Source organism: Triticum aestivum, chromosome 1B, assembly GCF_018294505.1.
Source record: "Triticum aestivum cultivar Chinese Spring chromosome 1B, IWGSC CS RefSeq v2.1, whole genome shotgun sequence".
In the NCBI taxonomy this organism is placed as follows: domain Eukaryota; kingdom Viridiplantae; phylum Streptophyta; class Magnoliopsida; order Poales; family Poaceae; genus Triticum; species Triticum aestivum.
The window spans coordinates 206735180-206753518 of NC_057795.1; the positions used below are offsets into that span (position 1 = coordinate 206735180).

The 18339-nt window shown below is 48.1% G+C and overlaps 1 protein-coding gene across 1 annotated transcript; it reads left to right on the forward strand.

Moving 5' to 3' along the window:
• The first annotated feature begins 2744 nt into the window (after nt 1-2744).
• On the forward strand, nt 2745-5037 carry LOC123116268 (abscisic acid receptor PYL5). Its single transcript, XM_044537254.1, has 3 exons — nt 2745-3067; nt 3345-3563; nt 4390-5037. Exons 1-3 carry the CDS (start codon nt 2885-2887, stop codon nt 4603-4605), a joined length of 618 nt encoding a protein of 205 aa, XP_044393189.1. The 5' UTR covers nt 2745-2884; the 3' UTR covers nt 4606-5037.
• The last annotated feature ends 13302 nt before the right edge of the window (nt 5038-18339 follow it).

Here is an 18339-nt window from a genome sequence, read left to right on the forward strand (position 1 = left end):
CCTGGGCTGACCGACACCCCTGATATCCAGCCCAAATACTGGGCGGATATGGGGGCGCCCGGGCACGCCCGCCACGTCGGACCCGGCCACGCTGGCCCACCCGACCCCACATATATTCCTCCCTATCCGCTCGCCGGACCAAACCCTAGCCACTTCACTCCACTCCCCTCCACTCCCCTTCGCCGCCCAAGCTCGTCTCTAGCTCCATCCTGTCGTATTCGGCATGGCGGGCAGCGGATACGAGTCCTTCACCTCCATATCCGTCGACCCTGAGCTCATCCCACCCGGCCCCGAGGAGGAGATGGTCGTCTGATTTGCGCTCCGCCGCGCCCAGGAGGAGGCCCGTGCACGACAACATTCGGACTCCTTCCGTCGGGAATACATTGCGTCCGCCCAAATGGCACATGGATCTGGTGTTAGGCCAGCCGTAGCTGCCTCGCCGGAGGCCGTGCGGTCCGTCTGGCATCCGAACGTGCTGGCGGACGCGCAACCCCTCCGTTTGCGCGCCGAGCATCGGGACGCGCCATGGGCCTTGTCCGATGAGAATATGGCACAACGTGCCCTCCGTGCAAGGCACCGGGCACGGGAGGCGGCAGTGGACGTTGGCGAGGCGGAGTCGCATTCTCCGGCGTCCCGTATGGCGCATCAGTCCGGGCGCCGCAACCTCATCGTGGTGGACATTGGCGGCTCGTCCCAGGATGGGCCCGTCATCGATCTGACGTCCACCAACACCCAATGGGTTCCGGGCTCCGGCGAGGAAGAGTAGGATATGGGTGACGGCGACGCCTTGAGTCCTGTGAGCCGGCTCGTGTCCCATGTCCTACTCTACCTCAGGGCCGGTCCTAAGATTTTAGGGGCCCGGGGCGAAACTAGAACCCGGGGCCCCACTATCTTTTAAAATCTACTTTTCAGTATAAATTTTGTGGAACTTTAAGTTATTTACTGTACAACAGACTAAATCATGTAGTAGGAATGATTATCGTTTTCTATAAAAGAAAATTTGTTTAGCCACTAACTCACTATCCTTCAATTACTCCATGTAAATTCGTTTGGTTATTATATGCATTGTCATGTTCTTCTTATTTGCTCGTGCTTCAACTAGTCCTAATTAATCCGACAAAATCAGCAATTATATATTTTACTGCTGTTTTGACATTTCTTTGATGGTTTTCCAGGAAGAGAGTTGAATGTGATTTTTTTTAGGACAGAAGTGAATGTAATTTCACATTGCGAGTGCATGCAAACACTGCCTTTCGTCAAAATATTTCACTCGGTCAAGATGCAGAAAACTGTAAGGTACATAACTTTCGTTGCATCGAGAGTGTTATATGGCATCTACATACCTGGGTCCTGGATGCGACAGTCCGGCAAGCAGTCCAGCAAACTCATCCCCGTACAGACCTTCAAGCTGTGATGAGTCGTAGGCATCGGCGTAAAAATCTGGGAATCGTTAAGATATTGGACACCTCTGAAATCGGCGGCGATGATGAGGCGGAGGCTGGAGCTGTGGAGGGCAACGGTGCCACGGTGAGTCGTGGTTGTCTCGTGTCCTCACTGCGCCGCCTGGCGGCCGCCGCGGCCTGCGGGCGATGAGGTTTCGAGGCGATCGGCCAAAACAAAGGAGGCGAACAACATGCATGCGATTGTCATCGTGCGAAAACAAAGGATGTAAACTGACGAAATCACTTCCCCACGATGCGCCGCACAGCCCGCGCTCGGCTCTCGCTCCCTGGTCGATCAATCTCTCCCAGTGCACGTAACGTAGGCCCAGTTACAACATTTTACAAACTGTACCACAGGCCCAGCCGTATTAACAGGCAGACTTGGGGGCCCCTAGTTTTCGGGGGCCCGGGGCGGCCGCCCCCCTGCCCCCCCTCAGGGCCGGGCCTGCTCTACCTTGTCGGTGACTGGACCAACACTCTGAGGGACGCAGCCGGGCGAACGGGGAGCGGAACCGGACGAAGCTCCACTCAAAGATCGATGCTTTGCATGTAATAGTATGGATTTGAGGTATCCAAATGTGAAATACCTTTTTTGAGGCGTGACCGGCCACTGTCCGTGGACACGTCCGGACGCGTCCGCGGGCATTTGAGGGGCCGAATTTGTCATGCCTGGTAATATATGCTTTTATCGCAACAACGGCTCTGTTGCAGGATCTAGATCCTTGAGAGAAGTCGTCTCTCATGCTCCTCCCGAGCTCCCGTCGAGTCCGCCGCCTCCCCGCGCTGCTTTGAGTTTCCATCGAGTTGCCGCCTCCCTATGCTGCTCTGACTACCGCCACCGGTGCTCGCCACCTACTAGCACGCCGACGAGCTTCTCTGGAGAGCCGCACGCCGTTGCAAGGCGTGCAACCAAAGTGACCGAGCTCCCTCGTCTAGCTGTCACCTGCCCATGTTACTTTGAACGCAAGCAACCATGATTATCCGCCGCGTCGCCCTTATTATTTTTTGCCTGGGAACCTCAAAGTTTTGAAGAGAGCCCTGTCCGCTGTTTATTGTCCTAGCTGGCGATGACATGTAAATGCCTTTTGGGGGTTACATGACCGAAGATATTTTTGCCTACACATGCCGACTGGGTGGGTCGCCACCGTCGTTCTAAGAAACAACGCTCTAGTCCATGGACCAGGCGCACGCTCCATCGAAGCTTGCTGGCGTTCCCTGCCCTCGGGGTCTGCGCATGGATAACTCGTGGGTGGGCCCGCCGCTCCCTTCACCCCGCAGATTTTTGTACCCGCCCGTGCAAGGAACCCACCAAACCGATTAGCCCAACCCAGCCATTCCCCAAGCAGCAGAGGCGGAGAAAAAGACAGCCAGCGGCAGAGGAGGGGAGGCCAGGCCAGCCACCGGTCGGAGCGGCGGCGGCGGTGGGTATCCGAGTTGCTGGCATGGTGGGCCTCCTAGGTGGCGGCGCGCGGGCCTGGAGGCTCAGCGACGAGGCGGCTAACGGCGCAGTTGGAGGAGGGGCGGCGACGGAGGCGGACTACATGCGGCGGCTGCACGGCCACGCGCCCGGCGAGAACCAGTGCACCTCCGCACTCGTCAAGCACATCAAGGCCCCCGTCCACCTCGTGAGACCCCCATCCTTTCTCTCCCTGCCCCTCCCCCTCCTTTGCTGTACCTTTCACTGTTGCGTGGGTTAATGGATTCTGATGCCGTGCTTGCCTCGGTTGGTGGGTATTTCCTGGATCTGGGATTCTCGTTTTGCTGCGCTTGGTTTGGCGATCTTGTTCGGCTATTGGCTTGTTGACGTGTTTGTGATAGAATTCAATGGCCCAAATCTCCCGGGCAGATGGATAGCTATTTCATCGCGCCGACTGTTTGATTCATGTACCACTGTGTTTGCAGGTTTGGTCGCTAGTGCGGAGCTTCGACCAGCCGCAGCGGTACAAGCCGTTCGTCAGCCGCTGCGTGGTGCGCGGTGGCGACCTCGAGATCGGCAGCGTGCGGGAGGTCAACGTCAAGACCGGCCTGCCGGCCACAACTAGCACCGAGAGGCTCGAGCAGCTGGATGACGACGAGCATATCCTCAGTGTCAAGTTTGTTGGAGGCGATCACCGGCTCAGGGTTCGTGCTTTCTAGTCATTTACTGCTCTACTTCTTACTAGTGCCTAAATGCTCCATTACAAGTCTAGTGCCTAGATGCTCCATTACAAGTCTGATGCTAACATAGTCATAGATAATAATAGCTAGATAATATAAAATTGAATGCAATAACTTTGTCTGCCATATTAGAATGAACCAGCCCCCTTACAGAATTATTATGCACGGGTAAAGGCTGTCTAGAAATTCCCTTCTCCAGACCCCACCTTGTGTGGGTGCTTTGAGCATGGGTACGCCCTTCATTAGAACTAATAATGGTCTCATTGAGAGTGTTGGGATTTCCACAACGATCGCAAACCCCTCAGATAGAATCTGAGAATAAAACTCAGAATGGCCACCCCTCAATTCAAGAGAAGAGTACCGATTGGATCAAGAAGAAAATCCCTATTATATGAGGGGTCTTGGAAACTGTTGTGACGTTTTGGTGACGAAGGTCACCGGGGTTACTTGTGACAAATGATAGCATTTTACTCACTTTGTGTACATTTGTAATTACTAATTGGAAAGGAAGCATTTAGCTTTTGAAGAGATCACTAGTGCTTGTCCTGCAGTTTTACAAAATCAGGTATTTTACCCACCAAGGAAGGAACACGGTCATAATAGTTTGCAGTGTGATTTTCTTGCGTTGTCTACCTTCTCTAGAAGGAAAATTATGTGCATGTGGTTTTACTGTATCTTGAACCTTGCAAGAAGTTGAAAATATAAGTTTTTGTTGATGGACATGCCTGCACTGATGTTCTTTAAGCTTCTGTTTGATCCATACTGATCTGATGCGTTTCCACTTCTTCAGAACTACTCATCCATCATAACAGTCCACCCACAGAGTATTGATGGGCGGCCAGGGACACTTGTGATCGAGTCCTTCGTGGTTGATGTGCCAGACGGCAACACAAAGGATGAGACTTGCTACTTCGTTGAGGCCGTGATCAAGTGCAACCTTACATCTCTCGCTGAGGTATCGGAGCGGCTAGCAGTTCAGTCACCTACATCGCCGCTTGAACAATAGCATCCTCACGGGCACGGACTTGTGAATCAGCATGAATAAGAAAGAAGCTTCAAAGGCTAGCAGGAAATTTCTATCTTTTACAGACCGGTAGATTCTCCATTTTCTTCCATATATATATGTCTCTCGTAAGGATTAGTATGTAGACTTGTGTGCTTGTACTAGTTGCTAGTGATGCTTTAGATCTTAGCAACTGCACCTAGCTACCTCATGGTTATGTATGCATACCTAGTATGTGTATGTAACAGGGAAGCATATGGAGTGGTTTTGCCTCTTTGGTGCATTTGAGACAACTAGATGCCTACTGTACTATGTTCTTGGATAACATTCCACTAACGCTTGGGGTTGAGGATTTTGACTTGTAGATTTTGGAATGGCGCTGTAATATATACATTGGTGGAAGAGTTCTCCTCGCTGTTATTGAGATGGAAGTAAGTGGATAATTTATCTCTAGCACCGTAGTCAAAGGACATGAGGGTATATCCGTTTCAGCAATTTTTGGTTAATCATGGGTTCTTGGGGTTGTAATTGAAATGATTGGTGAGAAAAATGTCTGAGTTTTCCTGTGTAAAGTTAGGTTGCCAACCGTTTGAATGCCAATAGAAAGTCACGAGGACGAGGAAAGAAGATCATCCTTCTATGCTTCTCTTTCATGCTTGCTTGGCTAGGCTCGATTCACATTGATACATTGATTTGAAGTCAAACAATTAAAGTCTCGTCGTTCTAATCCTCTTGTTGTACAACTTGTAAGTACCTTTCTAAGCATGTGTAGATAAGCCAAGGCATCACTTTCAATGCTAGAAGCTCCTGAAATGACTTCTATAGAAAGGAAAGAAAAAAAAAGTCTATGCTGGGCAAAACAATGCGGGAACTGTTTGCATCTGCTTGTAATTTTGTGTGGTTGAGGGAGACGTTGACAGCGACTTATTCCTACCCCGATGGATGTCAGTTTTGCAAGAAAAAGATCTTCAACAAATTGTGAGCATCTCCAAGGGTCTCCTCCAAATCACCCGTCTGTTTTTTTAAACTTGAATTTTATTAATTAGAAATAATGGTTACATCGTGTATAAGAAGACTTGCAAGATTTTCCATGGGCTCTATCCAATCCCTAGTCATTGAACATTTTGCTAATCTAGCAAGCTAATCAGCTACCTTGATCGCTTCTCTATTACAATGTTCAAAACTGGTGTGAGGAAACTCACAGGGCATAAAAAAACAGTCCTCATAAATTGCAGCCGACTGTCCTCCGTTCTTCGTTGTGTCAATAACTTCCATATTATCAGCATTGATAATGATGTAGACCGAACCTCGTGGCGAGATCCGATCCGTTGTTGCGGTCTGATCTTTCACGACACTCCACCACCAGCAGTAGCAACCTCTCGCCCGCACACGCGATGTACACGAAGTAGAGGATTTGAACCTTGCGGCCCAGCACGAGAAAACCAATCTCGACGAAGGTACTCACGCGCAAAACAATTTCCATAAAAAGAAATCGCAACACAGAGGTTTTCTAAAGATCCCTCCAAAACTTATACGGGTGTCTACCCTGAAAAACACAGTGTCTATTTCATATAAAAATAACCTGACCCCTCTACAATGACGCACACCTAGGCTTTATAGAAGTAGCCAACCTGAAACACACGCACACCTAAAAGGTTTCCAAAAGACACACGTACACATATTTCCTAATCTGTAGACTCTTTCTTAGTTTAAACTAACTCCAGGATCGGCAAGCTTGGTGGGCCCCATCCAATCTCCTTTAAACATGTAAAAATCCACGTGAGTAACTTCCTGATGCTCGTGATCTTTTCTGGTGGTCGACCCCAACAGAAGTAGTAGTAATTCCGGTCTCTATTTTTAACAACCGATGCAATCTTTGATTTCCTTCTGATTAATATATATGTGTTTGCTTCCCAAATTTCTTGACGCAATATCTGTGCTGGTGCTCTCGGGATCTCAGAAAAAGAAGCTTCATCACTTAATGATTCATACTTATAGGAGTCCCGTGTATATTGCCTTCCTAGTAATTTGTTTCCCTGGTAAACTGGCATGCATGCATGTAGCCGACCTTTCTTTGCTTGATCCGTACCATGCAACCAACTAGAATGCATGCACATGACTTCAACTAGGCATGCAACCTTCTCCTGGTAGTTCTCACCAAAACTATTGTATTTTGGTACGTATAAATCTCTGCGCTCTAATTCATTGACCTGTGGAAAACTTTTATAAACATTGAGAACACTCACATTAATCGTGGCCGCATCATCCTCTCCTCCTTGAAGCCAAACCGTCCTCGGTTTCGAGTCAATCTCTTCAGTAATATCTTCATGTGCAGATTGAACGATGACCGTCAAATTTTTAGCACCTTCGACCTTCTTCTCTTCTTCTTCTTCTTGCTCTTTTATCTTCTCAAGATGTTCTTCCCTCCAAGCAATAAAACGATCCAGACCCATGGGCACGAGGTCATACTTCTTACCCTTCTTGACGGTATATATGTGCGTTTGACAATCATACACAACATCATGTTCTTTGTACCATGACTTGCTCAACAATAAGTGACATGAAACCATCGGTGCCGGAATCACGTCACACAAAACCGTGCAAAAATATTTTCCTAGCAAAAACGGTACCTTTGTTTGATGTGTGACACTGAGATCTTCATGACGCCAACAAAACAAGTATGGTTGTGCTCGTGGTGTCATTGCTAGATCTAGCTTCTCCACCATCTTGATGCTTGCAGCGTTGATCAAACTCATGTGGTCAATTGTCATGGCACATGATCTCTCCTGTACCACAACACGAGTATGAAACAACCCATCCCATCGACCTTCCTCCTCCAACTGAAATCCATAGCTTAACTTGCTGAATAACGATGCGCTCGCCATCTTCTCCATAGTGTCGTGAACAACCTGATGCTCTGAATACCACCTGATGTAGACCGAACCTCGTGGCGAGATCCGATCCGTTGTTGCGGTCCGATCTTTCACGACACTCCACCACCAGCAGTAGCAACCTCTCGCCCGCACACGCGATGTACACGAAGTAGAGGATTTGAACCTTGCGGCCCAGCACGAGAAAACCAATCTCGACGAAGGTACTCACGCGCAAAACAATTTCCATAAAAAGAAATCGCAACACAGAGGTTTTCTAAAGATCCCTCCAAAACTTGATACGGGTATCTACCCTGAAAAACACATAGTGTCTATTTCATATAAAAATAACCTGACCCCTCTACAATGACGCACACCTAGGCTTTATAGAAGTAGCCAACCTGAAACACACGCACACCTAAAAGGTTTTCAAAAGACACACGTACACATATTTCCTAATCTGTAGACTCTTTCTTAGTTTAAACTAACTCTAGGATCGGCAAGCTTGGTGGGCCCCATCCAATCTCCTTTAAACATGTAAAAATCCACGTGAGTAACTTCCTGATGCTCGTGATCTTTTCTGGTGGTCGACCCCAACAGAAGTAGTAGTAATTCCGGTCTCTATTTTTAACAACCGATGCAATCTTTGATTTCCTTCTGATTAATATATATGTGTTTGCTTCCCAAATTTCTTGACGCAATATCTGTGTTGGTGCTCTCGGGATCTCAGAAAAAGAAGCTTCATCACTTAATGATTCATACTTATAGGAGTCCCGTGTATATTGCCTTCCTAGTAATTTGTTTCCCTGGTAAACTGGCATGCATGCATGTAGCCGACCTTTCTTTGCTTGATCCGTACCATGCAACCAACTAGAATGCATGCACATGACTTCAACTAGGCATGCAACCTTCTCCTGGTAGTTCTCACCAAAACTATTGTATTTTGGTACGTATAAATCTCTGCGCTCTAATTCATTGACTTGTGGAAAACTTTTATAAACATTGAGAACACTCACATTAATCGTGGCCGCATCAGATAATGAGACGATTGCAGTCCGCCCTTTGTGCCAAACCTAAACCAAACCTGAGTGCTAACGCTTACGCTGTTAGAGCATCTGCACAGTACCGAATTTTCCAGTTACCACCTATTATGAAGTTTCCTTTGTCATCTATGATAACAGTATCCGTTGTGCCCCTTAGCTGATCATGATCAAAACAAGCATCCACATTCAATTTAACAAACCCCATGGGGGGTATGCACCATCCTTCAGTCTTCCTTTTTGCCCATTACACAATTCGTTGTTATAGCCTGAATCACATAATTCGTTGTTATAGCTTGAATCCCGATCGAGGTTTGGGATGCCTCTTGAGACTTACCCTCATGGACTAGCTTCCGTCTATTCCACCATAAATACCATGTAGCTACAGCGATCAGCTCTCGTGCATTCTGAGAGCCCAAGATAGGTAATTCATGATCAGGCATGAGGAGTAAGAATTCAAGGACTGCCTCTCTTGTACGATCAATGACACATGCTTTTTTTACCACTTCATACAACCCCAAATGTTCCCACACTTCTTTAGCCTTCTGACACAGAAACAACACATGTTTCGTGTCCTCCGGTGCATCCAAACATGCTGGGCAGACTGGTCGAGTTTTTATATGTCTGTTGGCTAGTGTAACGCGAGACGGTAGAGTCCCGTGAAGCGTTCGCCAAATAAATTTTTTAACCTTCGCCGAACAAGCTAATTTCCAGATCTTACCCCAAATAGGATTAGCCTTACTTCTACCCATGCCATATGAATATTCCAATTTCCTCCCATGTTGTTTGTTCCATTCCTCTACATAAGTTGATCGAACAGTGAATAAACCGTTATTCGTATAGCTCCAAGCAATAAAATCCGGCATATTGTGCATAGGTATCGGGATCGCTAGGACTCTATGAGCATCAATTGGACAATGTAACCAAGTCGATCCCCCGTGTAGAATTATATTGAATAATTGTTGATGCAATATTGTGCCGGCACTAGAAGTATATATAAGAGCCAAGCCGCACCTGACCTAGCCTTATTACAAACTGAGTAGGAGTCATAATCCTAATACAAGTTGTATTCTAACAGCCCCCTCGTAGTGTCAACGGTAGGCTTGACGACATTGAGACTGAAACGAATGTCTTGAAACGGAGTAGTTGCCAGGCCTTTAGTAAAGATATCAGCAAAATGAGCAGAAGTAGGCATGTGGAGAACGCGAACTTGACCGAGAGCCACCTTCTCTCCAACAAAATGAATGTCGATCTCAATATGCTTGGTGCGACGGTGTTGAACCGGATTCCTTGACATGTAGACAGCTAAAATATTATCACTGTAAACAATGGTAGCTTGCTCAATAGGACGATGTAGCTCTGACAACAACTGGCGCAACCAAACCGTATCAGCAACCACATGAGCCTTAGCGCGGTACTCAGCTTCAGCAGACGAGCGGGAGACCGTAACCTGCCTTTTTGGAGACCAAGAAACCAAATTGTTATCAACAAAAACAAAAAATCCGAATGTGGACCTACGAGTATCTGGACAACCAGCCCAGTCTGCATCAGAGTAAGCTATCAAGGAGATGGGAGAGGATTTGTTGATATGAAGACCTAAGTCTAGTGTGCCTTTGAGATACCGAAGAATATGTTTGACATGATTGTAGTGTGGAATACGAGGATCATGCATGTATAAACAAGCTTGTTGGAGAGCAAATGAAATTTCAGGACGAGTGAGAGTGAGATACCGAAGTGCACCGGTAAGACTACGATAAAGAGAAGGATCAGAGAAAGGATCACTGTCGGCAGAGAGTTTGGAACGTGGATCAACAGGGGTACGGGAAGTTTGACAATCAAGCATACCAGCACGAGAAAGAAGATCCAGAGTGTACTGACGTTGAGACAAGAAAAGACCAGAGGAGTCACGGATAACAGCAATACCTAAGAGGTGGTGAAGAAGACCTAAATCTGTCATAGAGAATTCGTGGCAAAGAAGAGAGATAATATGATCTAAAAAGAAGGTAAGCCATGTTGTTGTTGTGATGAAAGGTGAAGAGTGAAGTGTCAGAACGGGAAGGGGTAAAACCGATGGTTTGAGCATAAGTAGAAAAGCGTTGGAACCAGGCACGTGGTGCTTGTTTAAGACCATAAAGAGAGTTTTGAAGAAGACAAACATGATTAGGATAGGAGGAATGTTCGAAGCCAAGAGGTTGTTGACAATAGACTGTTTCTTGAAGAGAGCCATGAAGAAAAGCATTTTTAACATCTAGTTGATGAATTGGCCAGGAAGAAGAGACGGCGATGCTAAGGACAGTGCGAATAGTGCTGGGCTTGACAACTGGAGAGAAAGTCTCATCATAATCGATGTCTTGTTGCTGAGAGTAACCATGACATACCCATCGAGCCTTATAACATGCAAGACTCCCATCAGAATTAAATTTATGGCGAAAAACCCATTTGCCGAAACGATATTTGTATTGGAAGGACGAGGAACTAACTACCATGTGTTATTCTGCAGAAGGGCATCATATTCATCTTTTGTAGCTGCAGCCCAATTAGGATCTAGGAGAGCTGATTTGTAAGATTTGAGTAGAGAGGAAGGAGATAGAGATGCATGAAGATTGAGATGATCTTTTGCAGGTAAACAAAACCCGGACTTGGCATGTGTGCGCATGATATGATCGTTAGTCGGAGCTGGAACGAGAATAGCATGAGCAAGAGGGGTGGGGGAAGATGTGGTGGACGCGTCCGGCGCAGCAGAGGAAGTGGATGCGGGAGATGGCGGTGAAGACTGCGGCGACAGGAGGTCTGCTGCGATAGAGTGTAATGGGTTTTCCTCTACCAGAACATAGGTGATGACAGAAGTGGTCGCGACAGGATCTGCGGCCGCGGGAGAGGATTCGGCTGGTTTCACTGGATAGGTCGATGGGTGAAAGAAGGGAGGATGATGACGATGAGAGGGACTAGTAGACGGCATGGGTGAGTTGGGATCTAATTGTTGACACTCGGAAAAGGGAAAAATGTTTTAAGCAAATGTTACATGACAAGACACATGAAGACGACCACTAACAAGATCTAGACAACGATAACCCTTGTGCTTGTCAGAAAAACCTAGATGGACACACGGGGTAGAGCGCGGTGAAAGTTTGTTAGGAGAAGTGGAGTAGGAGTTTGGGAAACAAAGACAACCGAAGATGTGAACGTCGGAGTAATTTGGATGAGAGAGAAATAAAGACAAGTAAGAAGTAGTTTGTGGGTTAACTTTGGATGGACGAATATTAAGTAAATATGTGGCCGTGTGGAGGGCCTCAGCCCAGAACTTTGGAGGCATAGAAGATTGAACAAGCAGAGTGTGAATGATGTCATTAAGAGTACAAAGAGAACGCTCGGCTTTGCCGTTTTGAGGGGAGGTGTAAGCACATGAGAAATGCAAGAGAATTCCATATTGTAGAAATAAATTTTGATTTTTAAGTCAAATTCACAACTATTATCACATTGTATGAATCTTATAGGGAGGAAAAAGTGGACCGAGACATAGCGCTGATAGTTAAGGAATATATTATGAACGTCTCATTTGTTGCGTAAAGGAAAAGTCCAAACATAATGAGTAAAATCATCAAGAATCACGAGATAATACTTAAAACCAGATACACTTTCTATTGGTGATGTCTAGAGATCACAATGAAGTAATTCAAAAGGAAAAGTACTAGAGGATTGAGAGGAACTAAAGGGAAGGCAAACATGTTTGCCCAATTAACATGACTGACACATAGAAGAATTATGAGAGTCTCTATTACAAGGTATTGAAAATTCACTAAGAAGTGTGGTAACACATTTTTATTGGGATGGCCGAGACGTTGGTGGCACAGACCAACAAAGGCCACCATAGATGTTGGAGGAGCAGCGACCGGAACACCATGGAGAGAATAGAAATCACCGGAGCTATTGAATCGAGCGATCTCGGCCTTGGTCGGGTAGTCCTTCACAGATAAACCAAAGGGTCAAACTCAACAGAAACATGATTATCAATGGTGATCTCGCCAACAGAAATCAGATTTTTAATAAGAGCAGGAGCTACAAGAACATCACGAAGAAGCAAAGGCTTAATTGGGGATTGTATTTGAGCCTGACTGACACAGTAAATAGGAATAGAAGATCCATCACCAAGAGTAATAGAGGGAAAAGACGACGATGTGCAAGAAGAAAGCAAATTACTCGATGCAGACATATGACGAGAAGCACCAGAGTCGAAAATCCAATCCGTACCTGAGTTCCCTTGTGCAGCAAAGTTGTTCATGGCTTGTAGAAAAGCAGCTTGGTCCCAACTCGGAGTCGAAGTAGATGCCGATGTAGTCATGGGAGCTTGCGGGTGTGGTGGCATCGACAGTAGAGCCGGCATCGGCGTAAAGAGAGAGACACCATCAATGAACTGCTGCATGTAGGGGGGCGATGGAGCGCCATAGGATGCATAAGGACTGATGTTGTAAATCGGTGGCGTGTAGGAGGGAGCAGCGTGGTACACGGCCATCGGCTATCGGGGCGCGAGGACGGGCAAGTCGGTGTGAGGGCGAGCACCGGTATCAGCAGGCGGGGCACCATATAGCGTAGGGGCAGACCAGGGCATAGGCCACGCCTGGACTAGCCATGTCCATGGATCAGGACATGGGCGCCATCCGGGTGGCGGTGGTGGTGCAATTGATGAAGCCGGGGGCAGCAGTGTTGCAGTTGGTGGAACTGGGGGCAGAGCAGGAGCGAGCGCCATGCGGAACTGCGGCGGCCTAGGGTTTTTGCCCCGGTAGTTTGGACTTGGACGCCAACCGTATGGTTGAGGAAGTGCTGTTGGCGGTGGTGGCGGCGGCACAGGCAGGCGAGGAGAAGCAGTGAAGACCTGAGGACGGGAGTCCTTCGTAGTTAGGGCACGACCGACCCATTGGAGCATCAAGGGAACCTCGACAAAGGAGGGACGCGGGCACATCATAGGATGAAGGAGGCCCACTTCTCGAACCACTCGCTGAGGCCAACGAGGAGGACGTTGATGAGCTGGTGATCGTCGATCGGATCACCAAGTTCATGTAGTTCATCTGCGATCGCCTTGACGCGTTGGCAGTAGACGCCAACTGGTGAATCACCTTGCACCGTATTCCGAAGCTCGGTGTGGAGATTGTTGGCGCGAGCGTTGATGTTGTCCTGGAAGAGCTGCCCATAGATCGGCGGCGGAGGCACCATCACAGTGGACGAGATTGAAGATCTTTGTGGAGAGTCGCATGTAGATCCATTGAATAATGGTGATATCATCCTTGACCCATTGCGGATCATGAAGTTGAGGAAGAGAGTCGTCAGCAACATGAGAGCGGAGATTGCATCGCCCAAGGTGGACGTCGAGAAGGTGACGCTAATGGTAGTAGTTGTGAGCAGTGAGGTCTAGGGTTACGGGGATGTAGGGGCTAATATCAGAGATGGTGTCGGTGAAGGAGATGGAAGGGGGTATTGGTGGGGGTAGAGCTAGAGTAGAGGTAGAGGCGGAGGGGGCCGTGGCCGCGGCGACCTTGGCAACGACGACGGCGGCGCGCCGCTCGAAGTAGCCGGACGAAGGCAGCGGTGGTAGGGCTGGCGGGTTTGCCATACCCTAGGATCGAAAGTATGATACCATGTAGAATTGTATTGAATAATTGTTGATGCAATGTTGTGCCGGTACAAGAAGTATACATCAGAGCCAAGCCGCACCTGACCTAGCTTTATTACAAACCGAGTAGGAGTCATAGTCCTAATACAAGTTGTATTCTAACACCCTGGGTCATCGAAATATGCCCATTTATCCACTCATCCCCTATTTCTTCCTAGTACAATTTTGGGGTCAAAGTAGGGTAGCTCCATTTTGTCTCATGTTTGCTACCACATCAACGCAGCCCACCACAAACCCACCGCCAACCCTCTTTCCTCTATGTTGTTCTTCTCTACCTAGTTGCCCCCCTTATGCTCGCCCTTATCTAAAACATTCCCCGGCTCACTACCCTACAAGGCGGAGCCAGGATTTGGACATAGGGGGGGGGGGGGCGAGTGATGACGATCACTAGTTCAGTACTATAGAACTATAGACCTATAGTAGGATTTATCAACCGAAATGGAGAATCAACATATGTTTAGAAATATATAAGTCAATAACAAATCATTTCAAATACTAGAATTCAGAAACATAGAAAACTTTAAAATTGGCTATACTTTATTGGTTATTTTTTTAACAAAAATATAGCTCTACTGTCACTATTCATCAATGTTTCGATCCAAATTGTTGGCACCAGCACATTTTGGATTTGAGGCAATTGACGTGAACAATTCTCTTCGGTTTCAGACTAACAAAGTATATATCCAAACAAAAGGAAAAGGGGGTTGCATCATACTGGCAAAACTTTTAGGTATATAGTACAAAACCGTGTATGTACCTTGCCAAATTATCTGGTTGTGTGTGCACAGAAGCGACCAAGAGGACGATCAGCGGCGGCCGCCGTATTCGCAGCTACTCTGGTGCCTCGACAAGCGGGGAATCAAGTCTAAGGTCAGCGAGTTGGGACCAGCGTCCGGTGTCAGACGTCGTAGCGTCATGGCAGCGAGATAGATGGATCTATCGATCTGATCGTGAGGCAAGAAGAGATCGAACGAATGACCAGGCCTGCATGATCTATCGTCTTTTTTTTGAGGTGAAACTAGGGACTTTATTCAAAGTTCAACAACAGGAGGAATACAAATGATGTCCGGTAGCATCCCTAGCCACATGTGGCGACCCGACGGGAGCGATGACGCGGCCTTAGACAGAGCATGCGCCTCAAAGTTCGACTCCCTACTCTCAAAACAGAAACTAATTTTAACAAAATCAATCATCCTTTCATTAATCTCTCTAAGGAAAAAAGCATACGAGGAACTAGAGCCTCGCTTGATATCCATAATGACTTGCATGCAGTCCGATACAACTATCGCATGTGATATGTTGAGATCCCTTGCCAGAACCAGACCTTCATTGCATGCGCGGGCTTCTAAGCTTGGTGCATCAACCAGTCCATCAAGAACAATTGCCGAGGCGCCCAAATAATTTCCAAGTCCATCTCTGCAAATTGCCGCTGCCGCCCCTGTGGTTCCTCTACGAGATATTGCGCCGTCCACATTTACCTTCACACACGCCCCATCAATAGGTGGCCACCATCTTCCTGGCATCCACTGAACAGCCGGACTCGGGGTTGTCGTTCTTCCAAGATTTGCCACTTCAAGTTCATCAAGATATCGATTGAAAAAAACTGAATGTTGATAATGGACTTTGAAACTCATTGTCATGGATAGCTTTCCGCCTAGCCCACCATATAGCCCACATCATAACTAGGATCCTTGCTAGGTCATGCTGGTTTGTGGTTTCAAACAACCAGAAGATCCATAGCTTCGCATTCTCAGTTTTGTTAGATAACATATGCTCAAGGACATCTTCATTACATAGAGCCCAAACACATCTTGCCATGCGACAATCGAACAACGAATGCCGCCAAGAGTCCACCTCTTCATTGCAAATGGAACATACTGGTGATTCTGCCATCTTCCTTCTATGGCGCACCGTCCCTGTTGGCAGTGACATCTCGGCCAATCTCCATACAAATACTCTGACCTTTGATGGGATTTTCACTTTCCAAATCTTCGTCCATGATCTTCTCTCAGCCTCCTTGTTGGAGTTGCTCGCGTGGTGTTCAAGCCACTCCTCTCGCTGATATTTAATGCCTGAAATCATCTTGTAAGCAGAACGAACAGAGAACACTCCCCTCTTATCATAGTGCCATGCCCAAAAATCTTGCTGTACTCGGAAGCTGAGTGGGATACTCATAATGACATCAACATCAGGCTTCACAAAATGCTGCATAAGAACTGGCCTATTCCATGTCCTCGATGTTGGATCGATAAGTTCCGAGACAGTTTGAGGAGGATCAGGGGAGGTCGAACATATAGGTTTTAACGTGTAATCCCTCGGCAACCAGTTCTCGTGCCAAATACGTGTGTTCTCCCCCGAGCCGATCCTCTTAATTAAGCCCAAAGCTAGCACATCTCATCCCTCTATCAGTGATCGCCATACCTGGGAGGGATGAACTCCCAAGGTCGCCTCTAGAATAGATCCATCTGGGAAATATCTCGCCTTCAGTACTCTCACACTTAGAGAGTTTGGTTCTTGAAGAATCCTCCACACCTGGCGTGCTAGTAGGGCCAGATTAAACAGTTCAATATCGCGAAAGCCCATTCCTCCCATGAATTTTGGTTTACACATTGTTTCCCAAGAGACCCAAGCCGGCTTCCTCTGCCCTTGCTTGCTGCCCCACCAGAACTTCCTTAGCAGACCATTTATGTGCTCACATAGACCCCGCGGTAACTTAAAGCACGACATAGAGTAAGTTGGTATTGCTTGCGCGACTGATTTAATAAGGACTTCCTTCCCTCCCGCAGACAAGCACTTCTCCATCCAACCTTGAACATGCTTCCAGATTTGGTCCTTGAGATATTTAAAGCATGATCTATCGTCTATATACACTGGCAAGGTAGATGGGCCATCTTTATTGCATCCTGGGCTTCGGTGCATTAACAACTACATGGATTTTTGGGCTTAAATAACATAATTAGGCAGGTAATCTCCGACCATTAGCGCATATACATACGAGTATTAGTACTAGCCCGTACTATGTTTCTTTGAGGGGGCCGAACGATGGGGGGGGGGGGGTTGTCTAGCCCCTGCTCGCCCCCCTGTCTCCGCCCCTGCTACCCTATCTTGCCGCCGGCTAGCCCCCTTGTCCTGCATGCTGCCTTCATCATTCTCTCTGTGAAATCGACACCCCCACTCTGCATCAATCTCTGTTGAGTATATGATTATTAGAATGTATATGATAGACTAGGATTTGGTCCTGCCTTATCTTGTACTTCAAGTTGATCATTGTACTCCTATATAAATGCCCACAAGACCCAAGCAATACATAAAACTATTTCACCAATTCTCTCTCTCCCTTCTAACATGGCATCAGCCTTACCTCGATCCTAAACCCTAGGCACCGCCGCTTCTGCACCCGCGCGCCGCCCCTGTGGCGGCCGGCCTCCATGACCGCCGTCGGGGGCCGCGCTGCCTGTAACTAGGGTTCCTTCGCTGGTCGTATTGACCGGCTCCCCTAGAGAGTCTTATTCCCGAGCCCTTGCTCCGGGTTTTCTCTCTCTCTCTCTCTCTCTCTCTCTCTCTTGTCGGTCATCTTGATAGGTGTTTTATTTTTGGTTTTTCGATCTACGCTTGATCGGTTTGCATCGCCTGCCGTCGCCGTCGACCCCCGTGTGCCCTACACCGACACTGGCGTGACACTCGACCTCTTCTCTGACCCGGTGGCCTTGCGCGACGCGGCGGCCCGTCATGGCCGTCGTTCGCGCCTCTGCTCGCCCGTCGCTTTAAGCCAGGCGTCACCGCGCTGTCCCCGAGTTCAGTGCGCCCCTCCACCGATTGAGCAACGGGCTACTGCTACGTCGCCCCGTCGGGCCGCCGCCCCGTGGTTCTCTCCATGGCTGCACCAATCTGCGCCGCCGTTGCGTCGCCCCTTCGGGCCCTAGCGTCGCGGCCCATGGTCTCCGCCGCTGCCCTGAGGCCGTTCCCGTGGTTGCACCAACTTGCGAGGTGCCGCTGCATGACCCCTTCGGGATGTAGTGCCGTGGCCCGCGGCTAACCGCCGCGCCGAGGCCGTCTGCTCCAGGCCGTCCCCGAGGCTGTACCGACCCTCGTGTTGCCGCTGCGTCGCCCCATTAGGAAGTAGCGAGTGTGGCACGCAATCACTGTAACCACCCTGAGGTCT

Coding starts and splice junctions, on each gene's coding strand:
- LOC123116268 (XM_044537254.1), top strand. CDS start 2,885: ATGGTGGGCCTCCTAGGTGGCGGCGCGCGGGCCTGGAGGCTCAGCGAC. Junction 3,068..3,344: donor TCAAGGCCCCCGTCCACCTC/GTGAGACCCCCA, acceptor CTGTGTTTGCAG/GTTTGGTCGCTAGTGCGGAG. Junction 3,564..4,389: donor GAGGCGATCACCGGCTCAGG/GTTCGTGCTTTC, acceptor CCACTTCTTCAG/AACTACTCATCCATCATAAC.